Below are 14,513 nucleotides of genomic sequence, written 5' to 3'. Positions count from 1 at the left end.
AAAGTGACAGTCCTGGAATTAACCTTTCTAAAGTTGACTTCTGTATTTTTATTTTTTTTTTGCATATATGTTTTGCATACACACACATACCAGCAAGTGGGATTTTTTAAACAAATAACTGCAATAATAGCAGTGCATTTCTTCAGAGCTTGTGAAGAAAGCCTCGATAGAGGAAAAAATATTTCTTTCTTTCTTGTGGATTCCATTGGGTGCATTTGGACAGAAAGGGAAAAATCAAAAGGTGTTCATCCATATAAATGAGCAAAGCACACACTTTATTCATTAGTAGGTTTATCTCCTTACCTGAAAGCCCAGAATTCTGGTGATTTTGGTGAAAATTTCAAGTGTTTTCTGGACCAGGTATTTCCCCGGCTGTTCCCCATCCACACATCATAACCACTATCTGCCAGAAGGAAAGCCAAGCTGTTGTTTGGCAGATTGCAAATCCAGTTACTGGCAGATGCAACTAAACCATGTTGCAAATACACAACAGGCTTTGGAGCTGCAAAACACAGGCAACAAGAATTTTGTGTCTGAATTTCCTTAGTGTCTACAAGAAAATTCTCTTTCCTGACTTCCTATAGCATAGAAGAGAGGTTACAAGATGAAATTTGGCGCCAGGTAAACCTGGGTTCTAGTCCCTTCTGAACTACTTACTTGGGCAAGTTAATTATCTTCTCTATGTCTTGTTTTTCTCTTTGTAAAATTGGAATTATATATAGTGAATTATGTTGTTCTGTAGGTGCTGGAGCCAGATTGTCTGGTTCAAAATGTATTCTGCTATGTAATAACCCCTTTGTGCCTCAGTTAACTTATCTTTACAATAGGGAATATTAACAAATATAATCTCATGGTGTAGCCATAAGAATTAAATTAGAATTAAAATACATAAATGACTCTTCAGCACAATAAATTTTCTCTATTGTTATTATTCATATTAATAACGTTGTATTTCTCAAGAAGCATCTGATTAAAAAAGTAAGTTTTTCCCAAAATAATAATAAAAAGAATAAAAGTGTCACTGGGTGAATGTTTACTGAATGCCAGGCACTATGCTAGATTTTACACACACTGCTTAATTTAATTTGTATGGTCAGAAAGCAAAATGCAAGGTTTTAAATGAAGTGTTATGCAATGTAAAATTGTTAATTTGAAACAAAAATCCTATTTGTAATGTAGAATTGGAATAATTTGGCTAAGAAAGAGAAGGAAAAAAAAAGAAGGAAGTGGGGAAATGGTGTTGAAAACACAGAGGAGAGAGAGAAGTGACCAGGGTTTTCCTGTCTTTATAAATGGTTTGTGATGCTGTGTGGGTACCTCAGGACTGTCCCTCAGATCACTTTTGGGACTAGATCAGCTTCCTGAGATTGGGTAGGCTAGACTGGACTCTCAGAGACCCTTCAGCCATCTGGAATCAAGGAACTAAGAGTCTATGTCCATTTATGTACCTTTTGAGAAAACAGAAAGAAGAGGTGTTACTAATTCTGCTAAATTACTGCCAAAGAGCATTCATAGCCCAGAGCCCGTCTCTCATCATCTCTCATCTGAGCCCTCAGGCAGCTTCTCATTGTAGAGACAGCTTTCCATCTCACTCATTTTTGACACCGGCTTAACACAAGGTTGTCATAAGGGAAGCCATATCGTAGAAAAGAAAGCCATGTTGGAACTATGAATAACCCTGACTCACCAGCCCCTTTGACTCTTTGCTTTAGTTTGCCTAGATAAATAAGGGTCTGTCTCCAGGGATTTTCAGGCTCTGTAGATTTTATGGCCCCTCCCAGCTGCAATAAGATGATAACTTTGTTCTTTTGAGTTCTCTAGGAAGGTGATGGCCTCTGGACAGAGAATCTGTGCTGATATCCATGACAACTGAAAGATCTAGTGTGGTAATTCTGAGTGTGCAACACCAGGGGGTTCAACATTTCTTAACCTCCTCCCCTCTAACCCAGTGGCCTATATAACTGCTTCAAGATTCTGTGTCCCCCTTAAGATGGTTCTTTTGGACATTAGTCGGTCATCTACCCCCTTGCTAGCAAGTTGTAAGAAAAAAGCCCAACTTTATATTACAGAAAAGAGAAAAGGGGGTCCTTTCTCTCCTACCTCCTTGCCTCTTGACTATTGGCATGTCTTGTGGTAGGCAGACGACCTCCCTTGGGAGGTAACATTTTGGCAGCTACCTGGCAGGAATGATAAGAGAAAAGTTTGGGAAAACAAAGTTCTCATGAGTATTTATAAAGGTAATGGAGTTATTTGGGGGAAAGTTGGTTCTGTAAAATCTTCAACACCATTCCATCTCCCTCTTTTTTTACAATTCTAGATTTTCTCTTTAAATGGTTAACCTTTCTGATATTGAGAAGTTTTGTTATACAACACTCCAAAGAATAAAAGGAGCTAAGAAATAAGAGAAGAAAGCAAACAGTTCTTGCCAAGTGGATCTGTAGCCACATACTAGGAACAGAATTTGTCACCCCAAAATATGCCTTTTTGACACAAGAATTATTTTAGGCTTATTACTTTTAAGAAATAGCAGACACAGGGAAAAGCTCTGAAAACCTAATAGAAGTTACACATTTGTAAGGGAAATTTACATTTATAGGAGAAACCTCCATTTGTAAGGGTGCCTTCCTCTCTGTGCCAGGTAGGAGAGGATGATTAAATTGCTAGAAACTCTTATCAATAGAGAAGGCAATGACTTTACCCTTGTTTACTGTGCTGACCTCATCCTAACAACAGAATGTTAAAGCTACTTTTCAGAGGCAGGGAGCCAGCCAGGAGTATGTGCAGAAGAGAATATTTTGATCTGCCAATGGAAACTCATCCTGCCAGTGCTTCCACATATCAGCCTGCCTTCCTTGATCCCTTAAACCTTACCCCATACCCTGGATTGGGGAGACAGAGTTGAGAGCCTGCCCTCTGTCTCCTTATCAATCAATTGCATAATAAACTTTCTTCCCTCAAAGACTGGTATACCACAGTATCGGCTTTTGTGTGCACAGGTGGAGAGAGCCCTTGCTTGGTAACAGATCCCTCTACAGATATTAAACTGTATTTTAGGTGTTACCACACAAAATTGGGGTTCTCTGCCTGATGCACATAAACAAGCCAATTAATTATGGCACCAGCCTTTGAGGGGAGAAATCAGCTTTTATTCTGCAAGCTTGATCTCCAGGGAGACAGGGGGCATGTGCACTCAGAACTGTCTCCCTGATTCAGGATTCGGGATGAGATTTAAAAGGTTAGGGAGAACAGGTTGGCACGCGCAGATACTGGGGGGACAGGTTTTGATTAGTCGGCTTCAGGTATTTACGGTAAGGTTTTAAACCTTTATGATGAGGTTCTAAATATTTTGCATGAAGTGGGGAAAGAATTTCAACACTGAATCTTCCTGAATAAGGGACCCCTTGCTTCTGATAAGAGTCCAACTTTCAATTTCTGGTCATGTCCCAGGCCTTGGGTTCTGTAGAAGGAGGATCTTTGGTTCTGAGGTTGTTTCAGGTCACAATTTCTTCTTTTGTGCATTCCCTGGCTACATGACTTTGCAGTTTTTCTGAAAGACAATCCTTAATCACTTTGTTGATAAGAGATGGGGTCTGTTCGAACTGGCTCTAAATGGGCCCATGGTTACATAGGGAGCTAGAAATGGCTGTCATTTAAGTTTAGGTATAGAACTAATAAAGTCATATTTACTTAAAAAAATAAAATCCCACTGACTTGGGTAGAGAACTAATTATAAGTGAAATAACTGAAAGTTATTTTAGTAGCTGAAGCAAAAGATGATGATGATGTCAAAGCCAGGACTTGAGCAATAGTGAAGTTGAGAACTTTTCAGATGAGAGAGAAATTTAGAAGGCAAAATTGATAGATCTTGGTGATTGGCTGGATATAGGTGGTGAGAGAGAAGAAAGTATCAAAAATTACTCCTAGGTGTCTGGTTTTTAAGCCTGGAAAGTGATATTTCTAGAGTAAGGTCAAGTTTTCTTTTGTTTTTATGTTTGTTTGGAAGGAGGACAAAGTGATGGAGAAAAGGAAAAACTTAATAGTGTATAGGAAAATGCTTTAAAAACTCCAAGTATTATACAAATGAAATGGATTATTAGAGGTGGAGGTGACAAGTTTCCTCCTCTAAGGGAAGAGGCTAGGATCTATTTCAGAACAAAAGCTGCCCTGATGCTGTCCATCAGCACATGTAGGAATCTCTACTTTAGGCATTATTCCTTGCATTACAAAATAAATTCTACCTGTTCTCCTTGCACATCCTCTTCCATGAGGAATCCTGTAAATTCCGAGGACATAACCATCTTTTGTCACAACATCATACTCTTCATAAAGATAACCCCAGTGGGAAATAATCTGGCTCTGAAAGAAGGAAAAGAAAATGTATGCCTTCATGATGTTATCTCTTGATTTTTATACATACATTGAACACAGTACTTGAAGTCACAACCAACAGTTCATCTATGTATTGGGACAGACTGTAGTAGGAAAATCAGGTAACTTGAGGAGGCTTTTTAGAAGGAGGATACATGCAAAGGCGTGGGTAAGGCAAAGTGGGTGACCATACATCCTGCCTTGCTTGGCTTGGTATTATTAATGCACCTTAGTTCACTCTCAGAATGTTTGACAAAAAATTATATGGTTGTCTAATGAGGGAAACCCCAGAGGACTATGCAGTACCCTGTGGCTAGTAACAAGTGACCTGTTACCAACTTTCAATTTGACAGGAGATGGAAGGAAGTGGTTACCAGACCCAGAATGAGAAAGTCAAGTAGAGAGGGCCACCCTGAGAGGAGCTGTGACCTTTAGCAGAAGGAAACAGCCTGCATACGGTGACCATTTGGAGGGAGCCAGGGCAATAAATCAGCTGATCTCGCTCTCCTCCCTCCTTCTGATCTCCTGCTCAATATTTCCAGTGGCTGAACTGAACTTAAAATGGAAGGTCAAGGGAGCTTGTTAACCTAGTTCTGACAGGTCAGTCTCTTGGGCAAAGAGAAAGGTGTAAATAATAGAGAGTAGATCTAGAGTGGTAAACGGAATATACCCCATCCACAGATACACAAGGAAGAGGGGAACTACTATTTAATGGTCATCTTCTGCATAGGTGATGGTTTATATCCTCTGTTTTATTAATCCTTACAACAGGCCTTTGAGATAGAATTGTACCCATTTTACAGTTGAGAAAACTGAATTTCAGGAAGATTAATAATCTTTCCAAGATTGTACACTAGGAAGAGATAGGTACAAAATTTAAGCAAAAGTAAGTTTAGCTCCAAAGCATATGCCTTCATTGCAGGATTTAGGCATTTGCCCGGGCCAGGCACACAAGAGGTGTCTCCATATTATGGGGCTATAGAAAGCAGTGGTTATGAGTCCACACTCTAGAGATAAACTGTATGGTATTGAATTCCAGCTCTTCCTCTTATTAGCTATGTAACTTTGTACAAGTTACTTAATCCTTTTGTGCCTCATTTTTCTCCACTATAAAATAAAGATAATAATAGTATTTCTTCACAGATTTGCTGTGAGGATTATACATAAAGTATCTAGAACAGTGCCTGCCACAAAGTAAGTGCTCTATAAATGTTTATTATTGTTATTATCATTATAGAATAATTAAGAACCAAAAAGCACCCATACCAGGCAGAAAGAAAATGTGTGTGAATATGGGAAGAAGAAGAAAATTTGAATTTGAGGACATATATTCTTGGACTGTGAGTTCAGCAGTGTGGTAGGAAGTTAGGGGTACCAGCTGGACACTTTGGAGAGAGGAACAAGAAGAGATGCTCATTAAAAAACTTTGACAGTTACACTCTTAAAGTTCTAATACCAACTTGGGTCTGGGTGAGGACATCAATGGTGCACAATGTATACAGGAATATGGAATATCCCATTGGAATGAAGCCTATAGTGGAGACTTGTCATTCACTTTTGTTTTGGTTTTGTTTTATTGTTTTTTTCTTTGCTTAACACTATTCCATTGTACTCTTTTCCATTCCATTCTATTCCATTCCATTCTATTCCATTCCTCTTCTGGTATGAATTCCTTCATGTTAAGATACTTTTATTTATAAGCAACCAAAATCAATTCTGGTTTACTAAACTAAAAAAGTACACTGCTATAGCTCACAAAAAAAAAAAAAAAAAACTGCTCCAGAAAAAGCTTCAGAAAGAACTCAAGGATACTCTATAGAGATGATCAGTATGAACCCATGAACCTTCTCTTCAGGAAACCACCATCAGATGGTAGCTCAAACTATCAGGAGAGGGAACATTACTGCCCAAGCTTGGGTCAGGTCCTTCAACTCTTAGATTAGTTAGCCATACCAAGAACAGAGGAGGACGCACAGACTTAGTTTAGAATTGTTGAAAACTAGACAGGCACCCCAATTATATCTAAAATGATGACAAATTAATAACCCCTTATCTTAATTTTTTTCCCTTAATGAATGACTTACAATATTCATGTTGGCTTCAGGATTTGTGATGCTTCCTCTCTTGTGATAACCATATACAGGTCCAAGAAGAAGCATCCAGCATGCTGCTGCTAAAAGCTGCCACATTTTGGGTCGGCCTGGAACAGGAAATATTAATATATTTGTCATCAAAGAGAATTCTAAAAGTGAAAATTGGTGTAATCTTTCTATAACACTACTGCAGGAGGGAGTAGAAACATGCTTCTAGGTTGTGCTTGAACAAGTAATATACTTAATTATTCAAGACTAACCCCTGAAAAATCTGAAATTTCACTTTTTAATAAGAAAAGAAAGAAAGGAAGGAAAAAAAGAAGAAAGGGAGGAAAGAAGAAAGGAAGAAACCAACATCAATTAAGTGTTCAATAGCTAATTGGACAAAAGAAGGGACTGTATAATTTGCAGAAAAAGAAATATAATGGCCAATATATTAGTCAAAGCACATTTAATATATCTAGTTATCAGTTAAATTAGTACTTTTATTCTGATAATGGAGTGAGCATTGGCACAACCTGTATGGAAAGAAATTTATTAACATGTCTTGCAAATTTTAAAATAGTCATACACTTCGCTCAGTAATTCTATTTCCAAGAGTCTATCCAAAAGAAAAATAATATTTATGTAAGTATCATGTATAAAATTATTCCTTATTGTACCTCTTAACATAGTGAATTTTTCCAAAATATGAGGTTGGTAAATTATAGGTGAGGAAGAATGGAATTATTCAGCCACCAAGTATTACGTTTATGTGTGATACGTGAAATTCCTGTAATGTGATATTAAGGGAAAACAATGTAAATTGTGCATATCTTTTGAGCTCAGTGATAAAAAAATGATAAAGGTAAAAAAGACTAAGCACCAAATTTTAATTATGGTTACATCTAGATAGTGAATATTTGGGTGATTATTATCTCATTTTTAAAAGATTTTCCATATTTTCTAAATTTTCTATATTTAATATTACTTTATCCTAAGAAAGGAGTTACTTTTCAAATAGAAAATTGTGAAAATTATGGGGGAAAAAGGATGTATAGTCTTCTTTTGTCTTTGAAACTATGTAAGTTTAAAAACAACAACAGACAAATAAACAACAACTGCAAAAATGACAGAGGGGGACATTTTACAGAAGACCTCCCATTTACTACCGTCTTTACATGATGAAGATCTTCAAATTGTGTTAGAAAACACACTCTATCTGCTAACCTGTTCTGTTTTCTTCTAGGAAGTGATAAAGACAAAATTTAAGCCAAAGTAAATTTAGCTCCAAAGCATATGCCCATCCCACAGGATCAAGCATTTGCCCACACCAGGCTGGTGTGGGTATATTACAGGCTATACAAAGCAGAGCAGTCACTTCTCTCCCCTCTCTGTGTTTTCAACACCACTTCCCCCACATCCTTCTTTTTCTTTTCTCCTTCCTAGTCAAAGTGTTACAATTCTACATTGCAAAGATTCTACATTGATATTATATCAAATTAATATGTAAGAGAGATGGTAAATCTCACCCTGTAGGAAATGGAAGGATTTTTCAGAGGATGCCTTCACTATTCCATTATAGAAAATTCCATGAATTCCTCTCTTGGATTTATGAAAGTCATAATCTCTGCTGATCATAAGTATTAATGTAATTAATCTATACTACAATTAATATGATTAATAATATGTGAATTATGTAGTAAATATGTAATTTTACATTAAATTTATACATAACTAATATTGATTAATATAGCTTAATTGTGGTGAATTACTATGGTAGTGATAATAATAACACCACTGACAGCAATAATTATTATTACTGTTAGAACTATGCATTGAGCACCTATTATGTGCCAAGTAATGTGGCAGACACACATTATCTCATTTTATTCTCAAAATAATCCCATGGGATAAGAAATATTATCCCTATTTTATTTCAAATGAAACTGGGTCTTAAAGAGTTCAAGTCATTTGCCTGAGGTCAAATAGATAGTAATGGAGCCAGAATCTGAACTCAGGTCGCCTGAGTCTGAAGGAAATGCTCCTAAGCATTATGCTCTTAACCACTCAGTCCATTCAGAATAGACTTACTAGGGCCCTCTGGCTGCTAGGTGCCTGGTTAGTGTTCCATATATCCCATAGATGCAGGCATCATAATCTCCATAGAAAACAATGAAGACTCTTAGAACCTGCCCCAGCCAGACCTAAGGAGAATCTATGGAGGTGTGACCAGGGATCTGCATTTTAAACCATCATTCCCAGTAATTCATATGCATTCCAGCATGTGAAAAACAGTTGGACAGACTGGACTCCTTGAGAAACTTTCATTCTCATTTCTGTCCCTCTGAGACCTATCATGGAGATTCCTATAAATGTTTGTTGAATAGATGGGTGAAAGAATTAATGAGTATGTCATTTAATCTTAAGGAATATGCCACTGTGACTCACTATTTTGTGTTATGCCTTTCTTGTCTGGTTTCATTTCACCCCGCTTCACTGGTCCTCTCTGACAGTAAGCTTTGGGAGTTGAGTATCTCCTTAATTCAGGACTGGATTTTATGGGATGGTAATAGGGAAATTTTTAAAAATTAGTCTTTTCTCTCATGGCATTTACAATTTAGTTGCTCTAGTTTCTGCTGAGTGATTAGCATTTGAGGCCTCTCAGTTGCAATCACTGGCAAGTGAACCTGGGGCCCCTGCGTTAGAGCAGATCCAGCTCTCTTCTGAAATGGGCAAGCTGGAGATGCTGTGGGGCTTGTAATGGTGCAGGGGAGGAGGGCTAGGTGGCTAGCACTGTGTGCTGCTCATAGGAAGAGCTGGAGTCTAGTCCCAAGGGATGACACAAGAATGTACTAGCCATGAAGGTTGTGCTTTGCAGCCATGACATAGAGCCCATTCAGCTGCCTCTGTTTCATTCCTTTGTATAATGGATCTGGGTATGGAGGGTGAAATGTCCAGACAAGAGGAGTCTCTGTGTTCCATTTTGTAAGGAGTGGCATGTCCTAACCAAAAAGGTTTTCTTCAGGCACCTCTCACCAGGGCTGTGCATACCTGCATTTTCCAGGGGTGTGTTTACCTGATATGCCCTATCTGAGGCTCACAATATTAACTATAATTGTTGGGGAAGTCTGCCTGATTCGAGCACCTGTTCTTTTTTTTTTTTTTTTTTTTTTTTATTTATTTATTTTCCCCCGCAAAGCCCCAGCAGATAGTTGCATGCCATAGCTGCACATCCCTCCAGTTGCTGCATGTGGGACGCGGCCCCAGCACGGCCAGAGAAGCGGTGCATCGGTGCGCACCCAGGATCCGAACCCGGGCGGCCAGCAGCGGAGCGCGTGCACCTAACCGCTAAGCCACGGGGCCGGCCCCAAGCACCTGTTCTTAATGATACTCCAGCAGGCCTCTTACTTCTTTGCCCTGTTTCTATGCTAGCTCCATGGTGAATATGTCCCAAATTGACATCCTGCTGGTTCACAGTAATGCATGTAAGGATGTTAGACTAAGAAGAGAGCAGACATTATAAATTCCAGAGGAGTCTCAGTCCTTAACAGTGAGACCTTTAGCTTCAAGTACCCCGACTAAATCAATATAGGATGTATTTATTATATATTTTCGTATATATAATCTATATAGATTATATTGATCTATCATTCTAAATCAGCGTTTCACACTGCTTTCTTATAAAACATGACTCCCATAAGATGCTATCTGTAAAAAGAGCTCACAGGAAAATATGTTAGAATATATAAATATCTATGTATTTTAAACTATATATATAAAATGATTTATATATTACTTCCTTGGAGAGTCATAGACTATATATGTATATATAAATAAAATAAGTACATATAAATTCTACAGACATGACTTGCTTGGAAAGTCTTAACTTAACAATATCATAATTAAGGCTCAGTATAGTCCTGTAATCAAGACTCTGTTTAATTTTGTTTAATCTACTTTTCTGCAGTCTTATTTGCTCTTAGAATTTTATTTGAATAATAAAATTTGAATAATAAAATAAATAATAAAATGGCATTGAATCAATTAAACATACTATGACCCAAATTTTCTAAGGAACACAGTTGGGAAATGCTGCTTTTATATTTTTATTTATTTTTCTATTCACTGTACCAAAAAAAAAAAAATCTGTATAATGAAGGGAGGGCTAAAATGACACAAGTAGCCAAAAAATGGAACCTAATCTTTGAAAACTTTTCTGCAGACAGATGCCCTCCATGACTGGTGAGAGCTGCTGTAGCTTTAACCAAATTTGGCTGTAAAAAGATAATACCAGGAATGTGATCATTTGTAAGACTCTCTTCCATTGTTCAAAATCTCCCTTCTCTAATGGTTATCTTCTGTCTTTCCCTCTAGCTACTCCAGTGAGGGGGAAATATGACACTTTCAAAAAAATATTGCTGCATTTTCTGTTTCACATTGGGATTAAATATTTTACATGAAACACATGTGGATTATATAGAGAACTCTCATAAGTAATGCATTTTTCACTGCCAGGTACATTGATGATGAAATCAAGGATACCAATTTCTCCACAAAAGAATACCAGAAATAATAGAGGCCTTCATTCCACTTTTCTCATTGCCCCACTATAGTTACTGTCAGGCTTATCAAGCAGACATTTAACCAGGGCTTATGGCAATGCTTGGATAGCAATCTCAATGAATCCACACTCCAATTCTTAACTATGTTGTAGAAATGGAGGTGAGATTTGGCCAGAATATGCAGGTACAAAGACCCCACTGGTAGCTCTAAACAAGCTTTGGTTCTGAAAACTCATAAAGGCCAGTTTCTATCTATGGCTCTCTGATGAATCTCAGTCTTCTCAACGGCAAGACAAAGGTAATGATGAGTCCCTGAGTGCTTTGCCAAAAATTTTGAATTAAAATTCTGACTCTGACATTTAGAGGATTTGGTGGCCATGAGAATGCATCTCTCAGATCCCAACCACAGGGAGCAGAACTAGCCATCAGCCACAGCTCCTGTGCTCTAAAATCCGTTAATGTGTCCCACTGAAGCTGCATATTACAGGCACTCCATAAGTGTTGGCTATCACCGTTATTATTATTAGCTGTGTGACTTTTGCTAGTTGACTTAACCTCCATGAAACTTAGTGTTTTTATCTGTATCATGGAGATAATAATACTTACCTTGTAGGGTTAGCTTAAGATGATAAATAATGAAAAATGATAAATAAGATGACAACTAATGTCAAGAAACATCTAACAATGCTTAACACTCCATAAATGGTAGCTATTATAATAACATACTTTCTATTATTCAGTGATTGTTTCAGATGTGTGTGTCTTGGCTGTCAAACTCATCCATAAGCTTCTTAAAGCCAAGAACCACATTTTATACTCTGCCAGTATTTACAGCTCTCATATCTTTCATGTCTCTAGCCTTGCTCATGCTAGATATGGTATAATTCTTTGAATTGAGTTATGAATGAATGACAGGTTATTTTGTACCAATATCTATTCTCAAATAGGAACATATAAGAGCAGTTAACAATTTGTTTGCTTAAAACTTCTATGAAGAATTCTCATTTCTTACTATATAGAGTACCTTACCTGTTTAACCTATAATTTTTATACCATGGATTTAACATCTATATGCTTAATCATCATCATTATTATTTTTCCACTGGTAGAAAATGTCAATTTAGGATGTGAAAAAGATCTATTTTACTCCATGTTCTTTTCACTGAGTCTTACTTCCTCTTATAAAACTATCCTATACTGAAATTTTCTCAAAGTATTAATAGATATTAGAACGTTTGGGCACAGTGTAACTCAGAAAATCAGAACAGAAGAGCAATTTTGTCTTAATAGATTTGAGAATAAAATTCTTATCAGTACAACATCGAAAATGGGATGGGGCCTAGAAATATTAAACCATCCTGTGTATGCAGGTTGCTTGGCAACCAAATAAAACACACAAGACAAAGCTGTTGTGAACATGCACAATAAAATGTAAATAAAATGTGTGACATTGTCACAGACCAAGAGAGTTGTGACAATTGGGATGAAAATCATATATATATATATGTACACCAGGTCTAATATAGTAAAAGATATGAAACTACATCTTCCCTATAATCAATGATGGCTTACTTCTTTGTTTCATCTGTTATTGACTAATGAGCTCAGAAGGATGAAAAAGAAATGTAGGAAGAGAGTGGGTGGGAGGAAGAAAGCAATCATATCATAGACAAATATTTGGATAAAAGGATAAAAGATCCATGTTTATAATGAACCATTGTTACCTATATGATTGTAACCAGGCTAAATAATACACTGGAAGAGCATACTCCCTGCCCCGAAAGAGAGAAAAAAAGGGAGAAAAGTTTAAAAAAGAAAGAATTACACATGAAATAACACTTTTGGACAATCTGGGTGTTGTTTTTTCACCTCCTGGCTTAAAAATGGCTGTGTTTGAGCAATTTCCCCTCGTTCAGTTGTTGGTAAACAATGCTCCCAGTAAATACAAATGGAATTTGAGCTGTGTGTCTTTGTATTTCCCAGTGAGATATTAGCAGAAAGTTTACGGCAAGTATGTATTTGCTTATTTTTGTTATGCAATCAGATAATACATCATTATTTCTCTAACTGTGCACAGAGCAGGGCAAGCTTACTATCCTCTTCTCCATTACAGTGTAGGACTGAGAGGTACTTGAAGAGTGTGAAGACAGAAGACCTTAGTTTGGGCTTTTCTTGACCTATCTGGGAAAACAACATGGGGCTGAACATACATGCCCTATGCGGGTACCTCATAAGGTTGCTGTGAGGGTCCAGGAGATAATGTTAAAGGCAGCACATTTAAATTATAAAGAATTATAAAATGGAAGAGTATAAGGCAACATGCATCTTAATTTTAGAAAGATTCAAGAGCAGAAAGTGAATGCCTTTTGCTGTGTTTCTAAATTCATTCAAATGGAGTTAAAGACCAAGCCCAATCTCTCCTTTGTCATCCCTTGAATGAAAAGATCTGGATGGGAAAGGAGCCACTCCGAAGAAATCTCATGTTCATAGTAAGGTACTTAGCAGAGACTTTGAGAGCTTTTCCCTGTGTTTTTCTTTTAAATGAACTGGATAACAAAACAGACAAATCGCACTATTAAACCCTGTAGGATCTCGGGGCCAGCCCTGTGGCTTAGCGGTTAAGTGCGCCCGCTCTGCTCCTGGCGGCCCGGGTTCAGATCCCAGGCACACACCGAGGCACCGCTTGTCCGGTCATGCTGAGGTGTGTCCCACATACAGCAACTAGAGGGATGTGTAACTTTGACGTACAGCTATCTACTGGGGCTTTGGGGAGAAAAGGGGGGAAAAAAAAAGGAGGAGGATTGGCAATAGATGTCAGCTCAGGGCCCGTCTTCCTCAGCAAAAAGAGGAGGATTGGCATGGATGTTAGCTCAGGGCTGATCTTTCTCAAAAAAAAAAAAAAAAACCTGTAGGAACTCTCCCACTTTCTTCCCAATAGCCTATCACTGTCTTCACTTCTGGTGTCTGATTCCCAGCTCCACCATTCTCTAGCCACATCCACTAGCTGTCCCCATTCTCCTTGATCCAATGGCATCATGTATTCTGCCCACTGCTCACTTTTTTTCTCCCCATACTCATCCTCTCAGGTATCTCTCCCCAACCACATGCTTTCATATATTCCCTAGGTGAGAAAGAAATCCAAATCCATACATCCTTCCCTGACCACTTGTCTGAGCGCTAACCCCATATTTCCCTGGGTGTTCAGGACATACCCACTTTCATTACTTTTTGAAACCTTTAGTCCAACATACCCACAAATGAAATTATCCTCTTTTTCCTTTCTCAACTCATCTTTCGTCTTCTCAACTCTAGACTCTTTTTTTCCCTAACCTTGAAAGCTGAAAACTTAGAAATTTTCTCATATTCTGACTTCCTCAAACTCTATCTCCAATCTATTACTAAATAATGATGTTCTTCTTTCAAATTTTTTTCAAACTCTTTTCCAAAACTTTGTTCAAATTTTCTCTTTTTTGTTAAAGATATTACAAACAATAAAATGATAATAAGG

At 37.6% G+C, this 14,513-nt stretch overlaps 1 protein-coding gene across 2 annotated transcripts in view; it reads right to left on the bottom strand.

Moving 5' to 3' along the window:
* LOC101397616 (lipase member K) overlaps window positions 1-14,513 on the bottom strand; it is a 48,864-nt gene that overhangs the window by 23,813 nt on the left and 10,538 nt on the right. For both annotated transcript variants that reach the window (XM_014795008.2, XM_087432223.1), the window contains exons 2-4: window positions 6,453-6,568; window positions 4,239-4,356; window positions 304-502 (exon numbers count right to left, since the gene is read on the bottom strand). In XM_014795008.2, the coding sequence (XP_014650494.1) occupies window positions 304-502; window positions 4,239-4,356; window positions 6,453-6,557 (422 nt within the window). In that variant the 5' untranslated portion in view covers window positions 6,558-6,568. The remainder of the gene's footprint in view (window positions 1-303; window positions 503-4,238; window positions 4,357-6,452; window positions 6,569-14,513) is intronic.

Source organism: Ceratotherium simum, chromosome 6 (assembly GCF_057802395.1).
Source record: "Ceratotherium simum simum isolate JZ-2026a chromosome 6, ASM5780239v1, whole genome shotgun sequence".
NCBI lineage: Eukaryota > Metazoa > Chordata > Mammalia > Perissodactyla > Rhinocerotidae > Ceratotherium > Ceratotherium simum.
The sequence above is the reverse complement of the archived record's forward strand: the minus strand, read 5'-3'. Positions and strand labels throughout refer to the sequence as shown.